Source organism: Gracilinanus agilis, chromosome 2 (genome assembly GCF_016433145.1).
Source record: "Gracilinanus agilis isolate LMUSP501 chromosome 2, AgileGrace, whole genome shotgun sequence".
NCBI classification, from domain to species: Eukaryota; Metazoa; Chordata; class Mammalia; order Didelphimorphia; family Didelphidae; genus Gracilinanus; species Gracilinanus agilis.
The window spans coordinates 643,565,675-643,587,047 of record NC_058131.1 but is presented as its reverse complement, the minus strand read 5'-3'; the positions used below and the strand labels follow the sequence as shown (position 1 = coordinate 643,587,047).

The 21,373-nt window shown below is 36.0% G+C and overlaps 1 protein-coding gene across 2 annotated transcripts in view; it reads left to right on the top strand.

The window, feature by feature from the left end:
- Positions 1-21,373, top strand: part of MYOF (myoferlin) — a 159,776-nt gene that overhangs the window by 21,355 nt on the left and 117,048 nt on the right. For both annotated transcript variants that reach the window (XM_044665689.1, XM_044665688.1), the window contains exons 2-3: positions 1,824-1,879; positions 8,148-8,239. In XM_044665689.1, the coding sequence (XP_044521624.1) occupies positions 1,824-1,879; positions 8,148-8,239 (148 nt within the window). The remainder of the gene's footprint in view (positions 1-1,823; positions 1,880-8,147; positions 8,240-21,373) is intronic.

The window sequence follows — 21,373 nt, the reverse complement described above, 5'->3', positions numbered from 1 at the left end:
CAGATGATGTCAAGATCAGATGATGTCAAGTGATCTGTTCTGGTGCTACAGTTCAGGGGTCTAGACCTGCTCAGTTGTACATTGAAGAGGACCATCTCGATAACAAGGGGCCAAGAGATCACACTATAGGAGGATCAGCCAAGAGGCCTGAGAGAAAAGAGCTAAACATTTGCTATTCTGGTGTATTGGAAAAGGTGTCCTGTACAAGAGGGATTAGACTTGGGCTGCTGACTCCAGAGGGCAAAATTATGAGCAATGGATAGAGGTTATAGAGACACAGATTTAGACTTGCTACAAGGAAAATCTAACAATTAGACCTAAGAACAAAATGGGTAGCTTTGAGAGATAGAACATTTTTGATATACCAAAGGCCTTCAGACACTTGGTGACCATTTATAGGGGATTCCTTTATATGTCCAATTAGCCTAGATAGTCTCACAGGTTCTTTCCACCACTGACAGTCAAGAGTTTTGAAACAGACCCACCGAAGAAGGGAGACTTTTTTGTTTTTCGTGAGTTACCGGAACTGAGAGGAATCTAACTTTCTAACTCATGGTGGAATAGCACAAACAGAACTTTAATGCAAATCAAACTTGTGCTCCTTTTAAAATCTTTATAATAGGGTAGGTGGATTATTACAGTGGATAGAGCAGCAGGCCTGGGGTCAGGAGGATTTGAGTTCAAATCTGGATTCAGACATTGCCTAGCTGTGACCCTGGACCAGTCACTGAATCCTGATTGTCTTGCCGTTTCTGCTATTCTGTCTGGATACCAAGACAGAAGTTAAGAGGTTTTTTTTAAAAAAATCTTTATAATAAGCAAAGAACCTTAAGCCAATTGAATCATAAGCATGGTAGATAACTTTTCATGGCGTTGGGTTTTTTTTTAAGTACATACCTTAATCATTCTGTGGCTTTTCCCTTCTTGTTCCCACCTGCCTGGCATGTTCTTCCTTAGTGGAAAGGACATAAGGTCAAAAGTCAGAACTGTGTTTGAGTTCAGGTTCTACCACTTAGGTATAATAGTGGGCAAGTCATTTAATCTCCATGAACCTTAGTTTCTGCTTTCTGTAAAAGAGAATATTGAATAGCTAGGTGGCAAAGCAGATACAGTACCAGGTCTGGAATTAGGAAGTCCTGAGTTTAAGTCTGGCCTCAGATATTAATTAGCTGTGTAATCCTGGTCAAGTCACTTAACTCTGTTTGCCTCAGTTTCCTCACCTGTAAAATATACTCAAGAAGGAAATGACAAACCTCTCTAGCATCTTTGCCAAGAAAACCCCAAGTTGGATAGGACTGAAATATCTGAACAAAAGGAGATATAAATATTTGTTCTACTTACCTCAAAGAGTTGCTGGGAGGAAAGTCCTTTGGAAGTGGTGGGATGCCATAAATATGAGCTATTAATATTATTGCCTTTTGCCAGGCCAAGCCCTTCGCATAAGACCCAGCTCAAGTCTCACTTCTTTCTTTCTTCCTTGTCCATGAAGACTTCTCTGATTGCTTCATGCTTCTCTGATCTCACTCTCCTCTCAATTTCTACAATACTAACAGTCTGTAGTACATGATTTACCACTTCTTCATAATATACTGTCTTTATGTTATTTTTTATTAATAGATTGCTGTCCTCCTTGAGGGCAGGTACCATATACTACGAGTTTGTATCTTCCATAGTGACTGAATACCAAATGAATTCTTGCTAATGGTTAATTAATGCATTTCATTAATTGATGATTGGTTGATTAATGCATTTGTTTATTTATTTTGATGGTTACTTAATGCATTTCTTGGTTGATTGATGTATTTCATTTTTTTGATTTGTAGATGAGAAGAAGAAAACGAAGAAAATTGATAATGAACTCAACCCTGTCTGGAATGAGGTAACTTTAGCTTAAGCTTTGTTTAAATATACATGGTACCTAATTCTTCCTCCTATGGGTCAGAAATTAGTCTTGGAATTGGAGAATTTAAACACCATTCCTTTCCCTTTAGTTTCCTTGCAGAAAGAGCAGGATAATTTCTCTAGTACTTGACTCCTGTGTTCCCTTCAGATATCCTCCTAGTAGGGGAATCAAAAGACTCTAAGGGCTTATTCTAGGATTTCTCTACACACTTCTTAGAAGCTGATGCCATATATAAGCCTTTTCTGTCTCCAGGTGCATGCTTTGTTTTTCAAAACATATGAAGGATTCAATCTGAGGGGAGAATCAGGGGAGTGCATTTTGGCTTGCCAGGGTAGAAGGGGAAGTTTTATGGGTCTATTTCTCTGCTGGGCTCCTTGTGGTAATAATACTACTACTAACTTATATAGTACTTTAAGGTTTACAAAGTACTTTACTAGTATCTCTTTATCCTCACCAAAACTCTTAGAGATAGGTTTTATTGTTATCTCAATATTTACAGGCAGATAGAGGTAAAGTGACTTGCCCAGGGTCTCTTTGCTAGTAAGTGTCTGAGACTATATTTGAATTCAACTCTCCTTAACTCTAGACCCAATATTCTATCAAGTATACCACTTAGCTGTCTATATAGATGGAAAAGAAAAATCAAGTACATTGATATAGCTATGACTAATGGGGCTCATATTAGCTCTGCAGAAGACAAGTTAGCTAATTATTCATTGATTAAAGTCTTGGTTAACATTTCTATTATCAGCTTTAATAATTCATTTGTATTGTTATCTGTATTCATTAAGCTATATATATTTGTCAGTGATTGGCAAGGTCATAAGGAAGCAACCTTTTTCATCCTTTGGTCTACTGCCAGATTTGTAACTGGCATGGGACTTGCCCATCAGCTGCTACTATTCAGGAGTGTATTCTTACTCTGCACTTTTTAACTGCCATCTATGTGCCTTAGTTACCTAGTGATTCTTCCCTCTCTCTAGGCCTTGTCCATCAGTTCCCATGAAGGATTCATCTAGACATTATGGGGGATAGGTTACTTCTCTCCCAACATGACTGTACTCATAGTTAAACTATCTTCTGTGCTACCATGACCATGCCCCTCTTTCTCCAACTAAATTTGTCTGGGGTTCAAAAATTCTAATTATAGCTCTGTTGATTGCTTGATATACTTTTAAAGATATGGGGGATTTGATAAAAAATGGAAGATTCCTTTCAGAGAGGGTAGCTGAATAATATCTGTTAAGGATAACCTGGAGAAGTGGTCAGAACTGGTGATCAAAGATTAGATTATTAGAAATAAAACCTGTGACAAAAATAATCTTTTGATTCATTCTCTTGATTATTCATTGAACTCAGGAACCATCAGTTATTTTAACTCTTCAGATGACCAGAAACCTAGGGGTGGTTCTATGCAAGAAGCAAGAACTCGATAGGAAACCCATAAAGAAACACAAGTTTTGAAACTAAAAGAAAAAGGGAATCAACACTGAAGAGAGATGGATGATGCAATAAAGAAGGGCTCCAGGGAAAGATAGTGCCAGCCACTATGGCCAACTAAGAACAATAGACAAAAGCAGCCTCATCTCATAATGCTAGATAATAGTCTTCAGGAAAAATAAAGAGATGAGAGAAATTGAAGGTGGTGGAGTGGGAAGTAAGACAAAAAATTTATTGGTGACAGACTCCAAAGGGTGGGCAAAAGTGATGGTCACTGCAGCATAATCTAATGCCCTAAAGGTGAATCTTTGGAGGTTAGTAAGTGAAAATGCCTGTTCAGGGAGCCATGGACTAAGTCATGATCTAAGGGATGTAGGAAAGCTGGGGAGTAGAATTGTACCAACATCTGAGGCCAGAAAAGATTATCCGAGCATCCCATATTTAGAAATAAAATCTAGAATCATGTTTTGGGGAAGCCTATGGAATTTTCCAGAACTGACAGCCAAAGCAAACCAATATCCACTATTGTAATTCAAGAGACAACAATGCCTTGAGATAACAAAGGGTTATCCTGCATAACAGAATTGTAAAGAGAACTTTAATTGATGAATTTATTGAATTATTTCTCAATGTGAACAATCACGTTTACTTGGTTTTTAGCCATAATATCCCTTATAATTCTCTTCTCAGATGTATAATTGACTCTTTATCTATATTATTCAATTCAACATACACCTACTATGTGAAGAGCTCAATGATTGGGCTCCAAGGAAGATAAACAAACAAACAAATAAATATATAAATTATATATATATGTGCATATATATACATATATAAACAAACAATAAAGAAGTAGTGGTGTAGGTGATAGAAAATAGCAAATGATCTTAAAGTAAATGATATTTTCTCAGGGTATAGTATGATTCCTGGAACATAGTAGGTCTTAATAAATGTTCATTAATGGACTATTTGGTGCTGGAATGAATTATAACATTATTTTTGTAGCTAATTCATATTCTTAACTGTTTTGCTTAGTCAGAATTGAAATTAATTTTCTTTTCCTTTAGCATACCTTGACTAAGCAGTAAGGAGGAGGGAATGCAGCCTAGGAACATACTTGACAGTGGGGTAAAAGTAGTCTAGGATGAAGAAAATCCTGTTGATAATCTTCAAAATTAATAATATGCAGTCATTTGATAAATGCTTTTATTTGGCAAATATCTATTTTGTATATGAATAATCAATAAATGTCTTTATATTGCACTTTGAATGAATAATGCTTGTGTATTTAGTAAAAACAGACATGCAGAATCATGTTTTGCCTGGTCTTGGAGTTAAGAATATCTGGGTTCCAATCTGGTCTTTGAAACGCATGGGCAGCGTGACTCTGGGAGAGTTACCTGACCTCTCTCTCAGTGTTCCAGACAACTCTTTTAGACTATAATTCATAAGAATGAGAATTATGGGATAGTTAGGTGGTGCAGTAAATAGAAAACCAGGTCTGGCCTCAGACTATGTAACCCTGGGCAAGTTACTTAACCCCAATTGCCCAGCCCTTATCATTCTTCTGCCTTGGAACCTATACTCAATATCAATTCTAAGACAGAAGGTAAGAAAAGGTTAAAACATTTTTTTTAAAAACTCTTACCTTCCGTCTTGGAGTCAATACTGTGTATTGGCTCCAAGGCAGAAGAGTGGTAAGGGTAGGCAATGGGGGTCAAGTGACTTGCCCAGGGTCACACAGCTGGGAAGTGTCTGAGGTCAGATTTGAACCTAGGACTTCCTGTCTCTAGGCCTGGCTCTCAATCCACTGAACCCCTCAACTGTCCCCAAAATATTTTTTAATTAAAAAAAAAATAAGAGTTAGTAGTTGCTGTTCTAGATTTGTGTGTTGTGGGGGAAGGGGGATTTACATATCTAGAAGTTGTTTATATCAATAAAATCTAAGTGCAGATCCACCCCTCTATTCTTCATCTCCTACCTGACCCCAAAATGGTATAGTTCATTGGGAAGTAGTTTGGTGTAGGAGAAAGAGCATTGGCTTTGCAGTCAATGGACCTCAGTTTGAATTCTGGTTACCATTTTATGCCTGTGTGACTTTAGGCAAATTCCCCAACTCTTGGGTCTTCAGTGTTTTGATCTGTAAAAACAAGAGATTGGACTAGTTGACCTGTCAGATCCTTTCTGACTAAATCTTTGATTAATTATATAAAAAATTGGGTTCTTTGTACTGACTAGGTCTTTATTTTTACAGAGAGGCAATATAGTAGAATGGAAAGTAGATTCAGAGGACCTCCGTTTGAATCAAAGCTTGTGTGACCTTGGGCAAGCCCCTTAACCTCTCTGAACCTCAGTTTCCTTGACTGTAAAGTGAAGGATTTGGATAAGATAATCTTTGAGCTCATTTCCAGTTATGATGGATGGATTTATGAATTTAAACTAAATTACAGGGGTGCGGGGGTACAGCTAGACGGCTCAGTTGGATAGATTGCCAGACCCAGAGGTAGGAGGTCTTTGGTTCAAATGTGACTTCAGACACTTCCTAGCTGTAGAACCTGAGGCAAGTCACTTCACCCCATTGCCTAGATCTTACCACTCTTCTGCCTTAGAACTAATAAATAGTATTGATTCTAAGATGAAAGGCAAGGGTTTAAAAAAAAACCCTAAATTATATACATGTATAAATCTCCTCTCCACAGATTTTACATTGGGCTTGAAGAATCTGAAAACTTTTTTACGCTTTGAGAAAAAAAATCTCCAGATAACCAAAAAACAATTAGTAACAAATGCTAATATGAAAGCTGGCAGCTTGATGCTATTAATTAAATGCATGAATTAATTGTTCTGGGTCAGGAAAACTTAACATTAGTATTATTATTTACCATTTTGAATATATGGTGATACTGCTTTTGATTTTTAGTAACTGTATAAAATGGTTGTCCAAATTTGGTTAGCGCTCACCTGGCCATTTGCAGACTAATCTTGCAATGGACAGGATTTGGTGTTTAGACATGCTTGCTCACTTTGTATTATGTATATATTGTGGGAGCATATTGAATTTAGTTCCTGAAACAAATATATCTTTAATTAGGACATTTAGGACATGAGTGACTAATTACAATATTATAATTGAGACTCCCTACAAAGAAAAAAAAAAGAAAAAAGAAAGAAAAATTCTTTCTTCTGACATTCTGGGACTCTAGCTATGAGAGACATTTTTCATTATCAGCAAAAATGACATCCATTCAAGTTCATAGTGTGATACCTTATCATGGTGCGCAGGTGAATCTTGTATTCTCTAAAGCAGGGGTCGGCAACGTATAGCTCTCGAGCCATATCTGGCTCTTTTGAGGGCCAAATACGGCTTTTTCTGCAGGAGCCATAAAGTCCATTTTTTTTTCAGGCGCTGTTACAGGAGCGGCACTGTGAGCACTGTACGGCTCTCATGAAATTACATTTTTAAAAATGTGGCGTTTATGGCTCTCACGGCCAAAAAGGTTGCGATCCCTGCTTTAAAGGCTATTGCCAGCATGAGCTTGGAAGTTTCTATTAAACTATTCCAGTACATAGCTGATGCTGGACTTCATATCTATGATTTGAGGACCAGCTTTGATAAGTTTTCAGAGACTCATTGCCAGGTCAGCTTCATGTCAATCAATTTGTCATCCACAACAACTCTTAAAGATTACTGAATAAATCATAGAGGGATTGTGATCTGTATGAATAGAGTCATTCCCAAATGATAACATTACCAATCGTGGAAGAAGAGAAGTGAGATAGAAATTGACAGTGAACCATTTGAAAAAGAGGCAAAATGGGTATATTGCTTGGCAGTGGGTGACTCCCACAAATACTTTGGGTATTATTATCTTGAAAACAAATATCTGTTATTAATCTGCTTTCTCTGTGCCCTAAAATGAATTCTTTCCCACATTTATGGCCCCCATTCACTTATGTTATTTCCAAATGTAATTAAGAGTTGGAGGGGAGGGCTCTATTAGGTGTTATAGCCTCTTAATTTATTTACTATCTTAGATTCTATTCTATGAGACAGAAATAAAGTGCTCTGATCTTTTTTCACTGTATAATTCTGGTAAAATTTTATTTCCCCCCACTAACAGTTTTCAAATTTTAAAAATATTTTATATTACCTTTTTCAAAGTAAAATCACTATATTGTTGAAAAAGTGTGAGATCATGAAATCTTAGGGTTGAAAGAGATTGTAAAGGTTATTTAACTTCGCATAAAATATGAATCCCTTCTAAAAAAAATATAAATCACTGGTTATCCATTCTCTGTTGTAATAATTTCAGTGTTGAGGGACTTAACTATCTCTAGGCAAAGTCCATTCCACTATTGAATAGCTCTAAGATTATTTGGAAGTTTTCCCTTATATGGAGTTAAAACTTATCTTCCCCCACCTCTATTTTTACATTAATTGGTTCTAGTTCTAATCCTTGGAGCCAGACAGAATTAATTACTCTGCATCCTTTTTCCACATTACAGCTCTTTAAATAGCATAAGATATCCCTATTTATGTTTTCTCAATTCTTCTACAGTTTAAATTCTCTGAAACTTGAGTATAAAATTGAGTATAAAATAGGATTGTTAATTTGCTTATGTTCAAAATATGCTCAAGAAAAAAACAAACCAACATATTTAGGATTCAGCCTCTTCTGTCATGCTTTGGTAAGAATTTTAAGTAGTTCACAGAAATATCACTAGTGAAAATAATTACATGATTTATCTTGTTGCAATTCCTTGTCCCTTAGAATAATCTAACAATTTTTTTTTCTTTTCACAGATATTTGAATTTGATTTGAAGGGAATACCATTGGACTTTTCATCTACTCTCAGCATCATTGTAAAAGATTTCGAGACAATTGGACAAAATAAGTAGGTTTTTTTTTCTGTTGTTTAACTTGTGCCCTACCATCATTTTTATAAAAGAAATGCACTTAAGCACTAAAAAATTTCAATTTGCTCACATGTTAATGCAGATCACTGTGTGAATACAGTGCTTTGTACATAAACTATTATAGCTGTCTATTAACTACTTAGTATGATGGTTGTGGTTTGGGTGACTGTTGCTAAATTGGAGAGGACCAAAAGATTTAGTTGTTTTGATTCATTGGCTCCATTTGTAAGGTTCCATGATGAATAAGGGAAAGAGAAAAACTTCATCTCCATCTCCATCTCTGACCTCTCGAGTCAGCTCTCATCTAATTCTCAGTTGTTTATTGGATACTCACTAGGAAATCCCACTAGTCCTTCAAAGTGAGAAGTTTTTCCTGAGTGTAAGCCAAGCTTTGGTCCCATTTTCCCAACTCCCCTTGCATTGACAGATTGGTTCTCTTCCTCATAGTTCAAAGGCTTGCACTGAGGGATTAGTGGTTTCTCTAATAGGTTGCAGAGAAGCCTATCTGGTGTATTCTCTCCAAAATCTCTTATCAGTTTTATGCTTATCTCTCCTTAATGTTAATTAACCAATTAACATCAATTAACTTTTACAAAGGGATATTTCCTGAGAAGGTGTAGCAAGAATAAAGGCAAAGGCATCCCTAAGGTCTTAGTGAAGTTTAATCTATTATGAGTTACTTATGGTCTTCAAACTCCTCCTATACCTCTCCCCCTCTTTTTTTTTTAACCCTTATTTTCTGTCTTAGAATTGATACTGAGTATTGATTCCAAGGCAGAATAATGGCAAAGAGTAAGCAACTGGGATGAAGTGACTTGTCCATGATCACATGGCTAGGAAGTGTCTGAGGTCAAATTTGAACCCAGGATCTTCTGTCTCTAGGCCTGGCTCTCTCTCCACTGAGTTTCCTAGCTGCTCCCATCCTATACCTTTTTTTAAACCCTTGTACTTCGGTGTATTGTCTCATAGGTGGAAGAGTGGTAAGGGTGGGCAATGGAGGTCAAGTGACTTGCCCAGGGTCACATAGCTGGGAAGTGGCTGAGGCCGGGTTTGAACCTAGGACCTCCTGTCTCTAGGCCTGACTCTCCACTGAGCTACCCAGCTGCCCCCAATCCTATACCTTTTGCTACTAAGTTTTAGCTTATTTTATTCTACTTTTTTTGGAATACCTTTCCCTTATTCCTTCTTTTTCCTTCTTTTTCCTTCTTCCTTTCCTTCTTCCATCCCTTCCCTTCCTTTCCTTCTTTCTCTCTACATTTTCCCTTGATGAATACATTTTCTTTCATAGATCCAATTATGATCTCTGGTCATGTGATTTTCCAATCCAGCCATAATTTATTTCCATATTTCCAGTGGCCAACAACATCCACTTAGATGTTCCATTAATATCTGAAATTCAACATGTCCAAAATGGGATTCATCATCCTCTCTACTAACCCCATTCTTCCTCCAAACATCCTTATTTCTAAATGTAGTAGATACCAATTATCAGGTCACTTAAGTTTATAATCTCAGAATTATCCTAGAGATTCTTCATTCTCTCTCTCCATAATCTCTTACCTAGACCATTTTGATAATTTCCCATTTGATCTCCCTATTTCTAGTCTCCTTCCTGATCATACAATGATATCTTTTTTTTTTCAAACCCTTATCTTCTATCCTAGAATCAATACTGTGTATTGGTTCTGAGACAGAAGAGTGGTAAGGACTAGGCAATGGGGGTTAAGTGACTTGCCCAGGGTCACACAGCTAGAAGTGTCTGAGGTTATATTTGAACCCAGGACCTTCTGTCTCTAGGCCTGGCTCTCAATCCACTAAGCTACCCAGCTGCCCCCCATAAATGACATCTTCCACACAACTTCTCCACCAATTGAGAAGGCAAAAAAATTTTTTTTAATAAAAAAGCAAAACCTGTTAAAAATAAGTATAGTCAAACAAAAAAAAATCTTGCTTAACCATGTCAAAAAACCCCAACAAACCAAGTTCTAATCTGCACTCCAAATCCATCATCTCTCTACCTGGAGTTGACTAGCACATTTCATCATAAGTCTTCTTTCTACCTTTATTTTGAACTTCTTTCCACCATACAATCTGCATCCTATACAAACTGTATTTGTAGCTGCTCCACAAAGATTACATTCCACCTCAGAGGTGGTCTGGTAAACATTTACTTAAATGCCTGCATGTCGTGTCTTCTAGGTCAGATACAGACTCCATGAGTCCTGGAACTGGTTCATTTTACTTTTATATCTCTAGCTCCTAGCACAGTTCCTGAAGCATAGCAAGCTCTCAATAAATGTCTGTTCAATTAATTAGCAATAGGTTTGACAGGCAAGGGATGAATTTTTCAGCCCCAGTAACCATGAAAATGATCTATTAAGACCCAGAGGGGTACCATCAGCGTGAGTGGAGGAAGTACCATGACCAAGAGATGAAAGTGGTGAAGAATGTTCTGAAGGACAGAGCAGAGGGGCCATTGTATAGGTTGGGAGATTGAAGTAAGTTTCATAGGGGTGGGTTTTCCAACAGAAAAAAAAATCTACTTAGATTTCTGAATTCAAAATGGTTGATTTTATTTTTCTACACATACAACAGGGCAATGAATAAACAAAAAGCCCAACAGCTCCTTCTTATTTTCTGGTCCCTTGTGCTTTTCCTTCTCAGAGCAGCTTGTTTCTTCCTATTTCCACACTTTCACCCTTGCCTCCATGGTATTTATTTGTTTAAATCTTATCTCCAACTCTCCACTAAACATAGCTTCAGGAGAGTAGAAACCATCTTATTCATCATCTTTGTACCCATTGCTTTGCTTATAGTAGGGGCTCAAAAAATGTTTAATTGAATGGAGTGGAACTGACAAACTAATTAGAGATAAGGCTGTGGTGGGCTTGTCACACCTGACCCTCCCAGAGAACATTTGCATTTCAGTAGAGAGAAGGGAAGGAAATAATACAATGCCTCTTAAGTGCCTGGTGCTACTATTACTGTTCTTCCTCCTCCTCCCCTTCCTCCTCCATATTCTTCATATATCTCATTTGATCCTCATAATGACCCTATGAGGTAGGTGTTATTGTCCTCATTTTATGGTTAAGGAAACTGAGGCAAATGGATGTTAAGTGAATTGCCCAGGTCACACAGTTAGCAAGTGACTTAGGCTGTATTGAATTCAGGCCTTCCTGACTCCAAGCCCAGTACTCTGTGCTGTATGGTACTATCTAACTATCTCTGAGTTCTTAAGTACTTTAAGGCCAAGATGTCCTTGGAAAATTCAGATTCTGAACCAGGCCTAGGCAGAGACTCAACCAGGGCAGGACAACCTGGGGATTTGCTCCAAGGTATAGAAATTTAGGAGTCAGCACTTATACAAGCATTTATAAAGCCTCATTATGTGCCAGGCACTGAGATATATTTGATGAAAGGCAAAAACAGTTCCTTCCAGGAATTCACAATCTAAACAGGAGAGTCAACAGACAAATAGCTATCTAAAAAACAAGACAAGCACAAGACAAATTGGTTATAATCACAGAGAAGACAATAACACTACGAGAGAAGCTTGTATTAAATATATACAAAGAAATTTACTTTTTATGAGGTGAATGCTAACAGATGTGTGAGGGGGAGAGGAGAATCTGGGAAAGTTTCATATTGGAGGCCTCTGTAGACTAAGCACAATGGCATAATTAGACAATTATTTGGATTGCCCACCTTCAAAAATCCTGCCTGGGCAAAATATATATTTTTTGTTGGAATTATCTGTTATTTGTTCAAATTTTTTTTCCATTTCATTATTTATTCTCATTAGAGTTTGATTTTTTTTTTAAAAAAGGAGTATTAAGTGGATAAGGATTCTTCCTCACCTGTCAGGTCTGTGGAAGCAAAACATTCCTTTATCATTGGAAGGAATGTTCTGTATGTTGGAGCTCTGCTTAATGGATTAAACTCTTAGCAAACAGTTGCTGTATTTAACATCTGCTGTGCCTGAAATTATAAGTAAACAGACCCAACCCTGAGGGGTTGGGAGAGGGTACTTGGCCATAATTGTGCGGGTAAACATATGTATGCATGTATCCGTATATGTGTGTAAAGTGTGTAGAAAAAGATTTGTGCCATACATAGTTAGTAGCCTCTACAATATCTCTCCATTAACATGTAGGATAAGGAAAGATTCTTCCCTAAATCCTGCCTATGTTCCTCTGTTCCTTGATCCCATACCAATGACCATCCAGCCCAAAGACAGAGACAAGTGCTAACTAAGTAGAAACTGATATTTTTAGCTGAAATATTAGAATGTAAGAAGTTTTCCTGAAAGAGCTATAGCAGTTTTCTCTTACTGACAAGGAAATATGCAGAAATTTTGGAGGCCATCTGTTTTTTGAGTGAGAAATAGATAAGTTTTTTCCTTTCCTGTTTTAAGTAAGAAACATGCAAATATGTGATATCTAGACTAGTTTGAGGCAAAATGATGATGATGAAGAATAACAGCTACTGGTGTTTGTATGAATCTTTAAGAATTTTTTTTTTATCATTGTTTGATTCCAAATGTATACCACACATTGCTGATAGGTACTATCTAGATGAAATTTACCATGGATGCCCTTCTGTCCTCTATTTCCTGACACTCGCTCAGACTGGCTCTTTCTGGAATCTTCCCTCTATTCCAAACATTTAGCCCATCATAACCTCAGGCTATTCTTCAGCTGATGAAAGAAACACTAGAGATTATTAATCCAAGCTCCTTATTTTATAGATGAGGAAAAAGAGAAGGGAGAGCTAGCTTAACTCAACGAAAATGGCAAATTAGTGACATAGCCATCATAGGAAACCAGGCCTCTTAACAATCTAGTGTCTTTAAAAATATGGAAATGTGGTAACATCTACGCTGGACAAAAGTTTCTCAGCTGAGTTTTCAGGATCCATTTTTCTTCAAAGACAGCTCTTTTCTCCACTGCCAGGGGCCATATTCCTGAAATCCACTTCCATTCTCATGTGACTGCTTTTCTGTACCTATGTTTGTCTGGAATACATACCTCTGACCAGCTGTTCTTTGAACTCTCTTTAACCAATAATTTCTTTTTTTTTGCCTTTCTTATTCAAAAATCATAAACCAAATAAAATAGGTATTTCCATATACAAAGAAAAAGATTGTACATAAATGAAATAATAAATCTCTTATATGTTTAGCTTATTTTTCTTCATATATACATAATAAATCCTATCCCTATGTATCCCAGCCTCTCCCCACATCACAGAAAGTGTCTTCTGGGAGACTGACATGTTCATCCAAATTAAGTCTTTCATGTTTTCATCTTTTGGTTCACTCTCTGGAGATAACATTCACAATTTATCCTTCCAGCATTAACTCTGTAGCTGTGCATAATATTCTCTTGATTCTACTCATTTCACTGTTATCCTAGTTTTTAAAAAATTAGTCTGCTTTAAACCCACATAAATCATCGGCATTCCTATATGTTTCCAACAAATCCCAGCAACAAGAGTTTGAAAGAGAAACTCCATTTAAAATCACTCTAGAAAATATAAAATACTTGAGAATCTACTTGCCAAGACAAATTCAGGAATTAAATGATCATAATTACAAAACACTCTTTACAAAAATAAAACTAGATCTAAACAATTGGAAAAACTTCAATTGCTCATGGGAAAGATGAGCTTATATAATAAAAATGACAATCCTACCTAAATTAATTTACTTATTCAGTGTTATATCTATCGAACTACCAAAAACCTTTTTAATAGAATTAGAAAAAAAATTACAAAGTTCATCTGGAAGAACAAAAGATCAAGACTATCAAGGAAACTAATGAAAAAAAAATGTGAAGGATGGAGGCCTAGCATTGCCAGATCACAAACTATACTATAAAGCAAAAGGGCGGATCAATGGAATAGACTTGGGATAAATGACAGTAGTAAGATAGTGTTTGATAAACCCAAAGATCCCAGCTTTTGGGACAAGAACCCACTATTTGATAAAAACTGCTGGGAGAATTAGAAATCAGTATGGGAGAAATTAGGTTTAGATTAATATCTTACACCCTATACCAAGATTAACTCAGAGCGGGTAAATGACTTAAATATAAAGAGAGAAATCATAAAAAATTAGGTGAACATAGAATAGTATACCTGCCAGTCTATGGGAAAGGAAGGAATACAAGACCAAGCAGGAGAAGAGAACACTAAATTAATTTACTTATTCAGTGCTATATCTATCAAACTACCAAAACACTTTTTAATAGAATTAGCAAAAAAATTTTACACTTTACAAAATGTAAAGTGAATAATTTGATTATATTAAATTAAAAAGCTTCTGTACAAACAAAACCAATGCAACCAAAATTAGAAGGGAAGCAAAAAAAGGGGGGAAATTTTATAACAAAAACCTCTGACAAAGGTTTAATTTCTCAAGTTTAATAGGTGTTAAGTCAATCGTACAAAAAAATCAATCCATCCCCCAACTGACAAATGGTCAAGGGATATGAATAGACAGTTTTCAGATAAAGAAATAAAAACTATCAATAAGCACATGAAAAAGTGTTCTAAATCTCTCATAAGTTAGAAAAATGCAAATCAAAACAATTCTGAGGTACCCCTTCACACCTAGCAGATTGGCCAATATGATAGTAAAGGAAAATAATAAATGTTGGAGGGGTTGTGGCAAAATTGAGACACTAATGTATTGCTGGTGGAATTGGGAATTAATTCAACCATTCTGAAAAGCAATTTAGAATTATGCACAAAGGGCTTTAAAAGACTGCATACCTCTTAATCCAACAATACCACTACTAGATTTGTACCCCAAAGAGATAATAAGGAAAAATACTTATACAAAAATATTCATAGCCATGCTCTTTGTGGTGACAAAAAATTGAAAAATGAAGGATCATCCCTCAATTGGGGGATGGCTGAACACATTGTAGTATATGATGGTGATAGAATATTATTGTGTTGTAAGGAATGTTAATCTAGAGGATTCTATGTGAACTGGGCGAACCTCAACGAACTGATGCAGAGTGAAATGAGCAGAACCAGGAGAACATTGTACACAGAAAGTAAAACATTGTGGAAAAATCCAATGTAATGGACTTTGCTACTAGTAGCAATGCAATAAGCCAGGACACTTCTGAACGACTTATGAGAAAGAATGTGAATCACATTGAGAGAAAGAACTATGGTAGTAGAAATACAAATGCAAAACATATGACATTACTTATCACATGTGATTTGGGGTATAAGTTTTAAAAGATCGTTCTATAATAAAAATGAATAATATGGAAATAGATATCAATTGATAACATTTGTACAACCCAGTGGAATTGCTTGTTGGCTCTGGGAGGGGGGAGGAAAGAGGTGAGGGGACAAAATGAATCAGGTAAACATGGAAAAATGTTTAAAAATAAAAATTAAAAAAATTTGTCTGCTTATCACTTCTTATGGTGTAGTAATATTCCATCACAATCATCTATCACACTTTGCTTAGCCATTCCCCAATTGATGGACATCCTTTCAATTTTCCAAACCTTTGATACCACAAAGAAAGCTGCTAAAATATTTATATTTTATATGTATGTGTATACATATAAAATATAAATATCTTCTGGGGAAACAGCCCCCACAATATTATTACTGGCTTTGAGAGTACTATACCAACTGTACTGTGTACAGTTTTATAACTCTGTGTGTAATTCCAAATTGTATTCCAAAATGGTTGGAGCAGTTTATAGATCCACCAATAGTGTATTAGTGTCTCCATTTTTCCACATCCTCTCCAATATTTGTCATTTTGCTCTTTTGTCATTTTAGCTCGTCTGATGGGTATGAGATGATATCTCAGAATTATTTTGATTTGCATTTCTCTATTCACTTTGATTTCTTTATACAAAAGTTGTGTTCATATCTTTTGCCCATTTATCAACTAGGGGAGCACTCTTATTCTTATAAATTTGACAAAGTTCTCTATATATTTTACATATTAGACTTCTATCTAAGAGACTATCTAGGAAAAATTTCCCCCAATTTTCTGCTTTCCTATCCTGGCAATATTTGTTTTATTTGTACAACATTTTTTCAACTTAATGTACTCAAAATTATCTATTTTACATTTCCCAATGCTCTCCATCTCTTGTTGACTCATAAATTCCTCTCCTTTTCATAAATCTGGTAAGTGATATGCGCCCTTTTCTAACTTGTGACATCTCCTTTTTATATCTAGATCATGGATGCATTTTGATCTTATCTTAGTGAACAGTGTAAGATTTTGTTCTATACTTCATTTCTGCCAAACTAGCTTCCAATTTTACCCAATGAACTCTTGAACTACTGAATAGAGTATCTCTCTCTGCTACTAATTGCCCTGGGAGGGAGGTGAGTGGGAGAGAGAGAAAGGAGAAATCCTCTCTCCCCTTCTTTCCACAAAGTTCTCCTGGATCCATACTACTCCAAACTTCCAAGAATTTAGCTATTCAAAGTCCCTAAGAGAGTGGCAAATTTTACTTACTAATGAAACTTGTCCTTTCTGATACCCTCAAAGGACTTGTTTCCACCTTATAAAGATTTAACTGTAATTTTACTACATTAAAACTTCATTATCTGTGACTAGATCCTAAGACTACAGTAACTGAGTTGAGAAGCTTATATTATTCTTCCTTTACATACCTTTACATACATATAATCAAATATATCTGGATATGTGTATATCTATGCATGTATACACACATTTATTTATTTGGCAAATACTAACCAAAGGTCAGACTTCTGGGAACTTCAGATATCTGGAATATAGAACTAGTAGTAAACAATTTTTAAAACTTTTCTTTGCACAAGGAAAATACCTTTCACAAATTACATAATCTTCATAGAGTGGTTGCTGTTCTTCAGTTGTTCAGTTGTGTCGGACTCTCTGCAACACCATAGAACATATCATGCCAATCTAGTCCATGGAATTTTCTTGGCAAAGATGTTAGAAAGGTTCGCCATTTCTTTCTCCAGTGGATCAAGACTAACAGAGGTGAAATGACTTGCCTAAGGTTAAACAGCCAGTAAGTGTCTGATTTGAACTCAAATTTGAATTCAGGTCTTTCTCATAAAGCCCCAGAGCTTTATCCACTGAGACACCTACCTGCCTCATAGAGAGGAGAGGTACTCAATTCTGAGCTGGCAGCAATGTTAGGGATCATCTAGACTAGCCACGTCATTTTAAGCATGGCTTATATAATTATTAGCAAGGTTAGTATGGTATCAAATAGGTTTGGTTATCTGATTTCCCTTGAAGCATTCAGTTTTTCCTAGATTGTGTCATATTGAGCCAGATAGAAGGTAAATGGTTTTTGACTTGACTTATTGCAAGACTTCTGACATCACAAGAGGGCTTGATAGAAGATGTTACCCTTAAAACCAAGAGGAAAGGAAGAGACAACAGAGGCATCAAAATTATAATTTCTAAAGAGCTTGGAGGAAGTATCCCCACATATCTCATCAACTCCTGATGGCTTTACTATATCATAGCATAGCCAAGAAAGTTCACATTGATCACTCTTAATCATCAGATAAAGGTTAAAATTATTTTTGACATATTTTAGGTGATCTCTGATAGAGTTAGACCTAGCAATTTTCGTGCCTTGGACTAATGGCACAAAAGACACACTAGGATCAATTGTTTAAAACAAACTCAGATGGGGAAAGGGTATGGAAACCCTGAGCTATCACAAGGCCACTGTTGTGGGGGGGACAGTTTGAAACAAAGAGGAGATTACAGGGCAATTTTTTTTGGTAAAGTGCTTCACAAACCTTAAAGCATTATTATTATTAACTATTATCCTCCTCATCAAAATGTTTAGAATGTAATAAAAGCTTTGGTAACCTATGGTTAACAAGAAAATTTGTAAATTTGGGGCACCTAATTTCCCAGTGGTGTGATCTGACAAGCATGACCACCAAAAGAGCCAAGAATTTTGCATTTATGTGTGTGCCCCAATCAAACAACAAAGAAGGGGCCTTTTTCTTGCTGACCTGAAAAATGAAATGTTAGTTTAATTATGTGTGACTCATAAGGAAGCTTTTCTGTTTGTTGGAAACAGGCTCTCTCTTAGAGTTTATTTGTGTTTCTTTCCCTTTCATCTCAGAAACCATCACAAATGTACAGAGCAAAGTTAGAAACAGATTACCAGAAAATGAGGAATATTGCCTTGCACATTAAACTAAAATTGAGGGAAAGAAGTCCAATAATACGAGACTTAGCCTGAATCCTTCCTCAACTCTGCTATCATCACATGTAGTTTAAGACAAAATTCCATTTCCTGATGAAAAAATCTCAAATCTGAAAGCTTTGGTTCTTGGCCATCAAACAGATCTTAGAATAATTGTCCCTTGAAAACAATAGACATTCCATAAATATTTATTGATTTGATTTTCTAAAGGAACCTTTTCAAGCCTGGGAAGGTCTGTTACAGGGAAAAGCAAAAGAAGGAAGTAATATTTTTGGACTTTGTGGAGCTTTGAAAAAAATTTCATTTTTGGACAAAATTTAAAATATCAATTCATAGACAAAGGTTTTTAAATTGGGGGGAGCAGAACTGTTGTTTAGTATTAAGTAAGTTTTTGTGAAAGATTTTTTGGCTTATGAAAGTCTCTAGGAGGTAGCATTCTTCTACAGTTATCTTTTTTATATCAAGTTCTAGTTTTTATAATCTTATTTAATTTGGTCTCCATATAAAGCCAATATATATGACCTGGCAGAATATAAACAAATTGTTCTTATTCCTATAAGTAGTTTTCAGTATCTTTATTTCTGAGAACCAAACTGATCTTATGAAAAGAAAGACTTCAAGGAAAATGCCCAGTTGGAAAGTGCTGAAGGCAAATTTTCCTAATTGAATGACTTACCCTACAAATGAGTGTGCTCAAAATCAAATGCAGATGTCTACTTTCATTAGCTAAGCAAAGCTTTTAAAAAATTCCAACTTATGTTTAGTACCAAAGTATTAATAAAATAGAAAATCTGAGCCTACTGTGGGACTGTGCAAACCCTAAATGCTAATAGCAAATAGTAAATTCTTATTAAAAAAAAGTAGTATAAATGAAGATATAGGCAGTGCTAGAATTAATTAATTTCATCCAGATAGGCAGTCTGCCCTGGTCAAGTCCTACTTTGTTGTGTCATGATGGCATGGAATTGACTTTTTAAGGTGATACTATTTGAATACAAATTCTGGCTGGTCCTATAAATGAGGACTGAGCCTGAACACAGATCTGCCTTGATGAGAAGAGCTTCATCATCATGTTTGCCACTAACATGAAATTTTTCCATTATAGGGCCTGATGAAGGCCATTTCCATAGAAAAAGGTTGTACTGATAATGAGTAAGGGGAAAACCCACACCAATGAAATCATTGATTCTTGAAATATTGGTATACCATTATTCTGTGAGTCAATTCAATAAAATTCAATAAGTTGCATGATCAAAATTAAATAGGTCTTCATTTGGCTCCATTTAACTTTAGAAGGAGGTTTATAGTAGAATGTCCCAGGGACCTGTGCTTATCCTATGCTTTTTCCCATTTTTTTCAATTACTTGAGTTAAGGGCATAGAAAATATGATTATTTGATTCTCAGAAGACCCTAGATGAGAGGGATGGCTAACACACTGAATGGACAAAGTTATCTCAACAGAACTCAGAAAGTTAGAGAGTTGGACTGAGTCTAATAAAATGGAAGTCAAAGCAAAATAAGTTCAAAGTCTTATATTTTGGTCCCAAAAAATCAGTACTATAAGTACGACAAGGAGGCATGGTCAGATAACGGTTTATCTGAAAAATATCTAGGGATTTTAGTGGTCTGTAAACTCAATATGAGCAGAAAGATTAGAGGCACCCCCAAAATCTAATGTAATATTGGGCTACATTAAGAGAGGCATGATATTTAGCAATTATGAGATGATAGAGCCATTGTATCTCATCTTGCTTAAACTGTAACTGTTCTGGGCAAACATCTAAAGGAGAACATTTAGATTGCCAAAGGACCTTGGGTCTATATAAAAACTATATAAAAACTAGTTAAAGAAAATGGGATTGTTTACTCTGGAGAAGAGAAGACTTAGCATGATAGTGCTGTTCAATTAATTGAAAATGTCATGTAGAATGAAGTTGAGGCTTCCCTGTTTTGGTTTCAGAAGGCGGAAGTTAGATTACTGAGTGGAAGTCACAAACCTGTGACATACCTGCCAAAATGACCATCCCTTATCTCCTCCTCCAATAAGAGGCAAACGTAGACTTGATGTCAGGAAAAATTTCCTAATGATTAGAATTTCCCAGAATGTAACGAGCTACCTCTAGTGATAGTAAATCTCCCCTCATTAGAATTCTTCAAGTAGAGCTTGGATGATTAGTTATATATGTTAAAGCAGAGTTTCCTTTCTGGTATAGTTTGGATTGGTTGGCTATGGAGATTCTTTCCAACTCCAAAATTCTGCAGTTATCTAAATGAGTGCATTCTTTTGAATGAACACATCACATTTATCAGGAGTACCCTGTTAAAATCCAAATTCTTGGGAGAGGTAATAAATTAAGCTCTTTGTAGCCATTAAAATCTTAATATTGTTTATGAGCTGGCTGGTTCAGTAAGACAGTTAACAGTAGTGGAGATCTTTGAGGAGATATTAAAGAGAATTCATATTTTTGATGGTGTATAAGAGAAGATAAGATGGAATACTAGGCCCAGAGCATTGGGACCCAGGAATGGTGGGCCAAGTGGGTATCTTTGGGTAGCTAGAGAAAACCATGAAGGCACAGAATACAATTGGGGTGGGCAGCATGTGAAATCGTGAATATACAAAAGGGTATTGAAGATAGTTTCAAAGACTTCAAAATTTTACCAATAATTGGTCTATCCTTATACTTCTGTCTTTTGCTCTTTGCTATTGTACCTATTGCTTCTTTCTGTTTGTATTTCTCCATTTTTTCTCATATCTGTCTTACATAGAGCTTTGTGGTTTCTGTCTCTTTCTTGCCCATTTACCTCTGCCTCTTTCTTGGCCCTCCATGTTTCCTTGTTGTCTCTCATTCTCTTGTCTCTGTTTCTATTGCATTTTAAAAATAAAGCTTCCA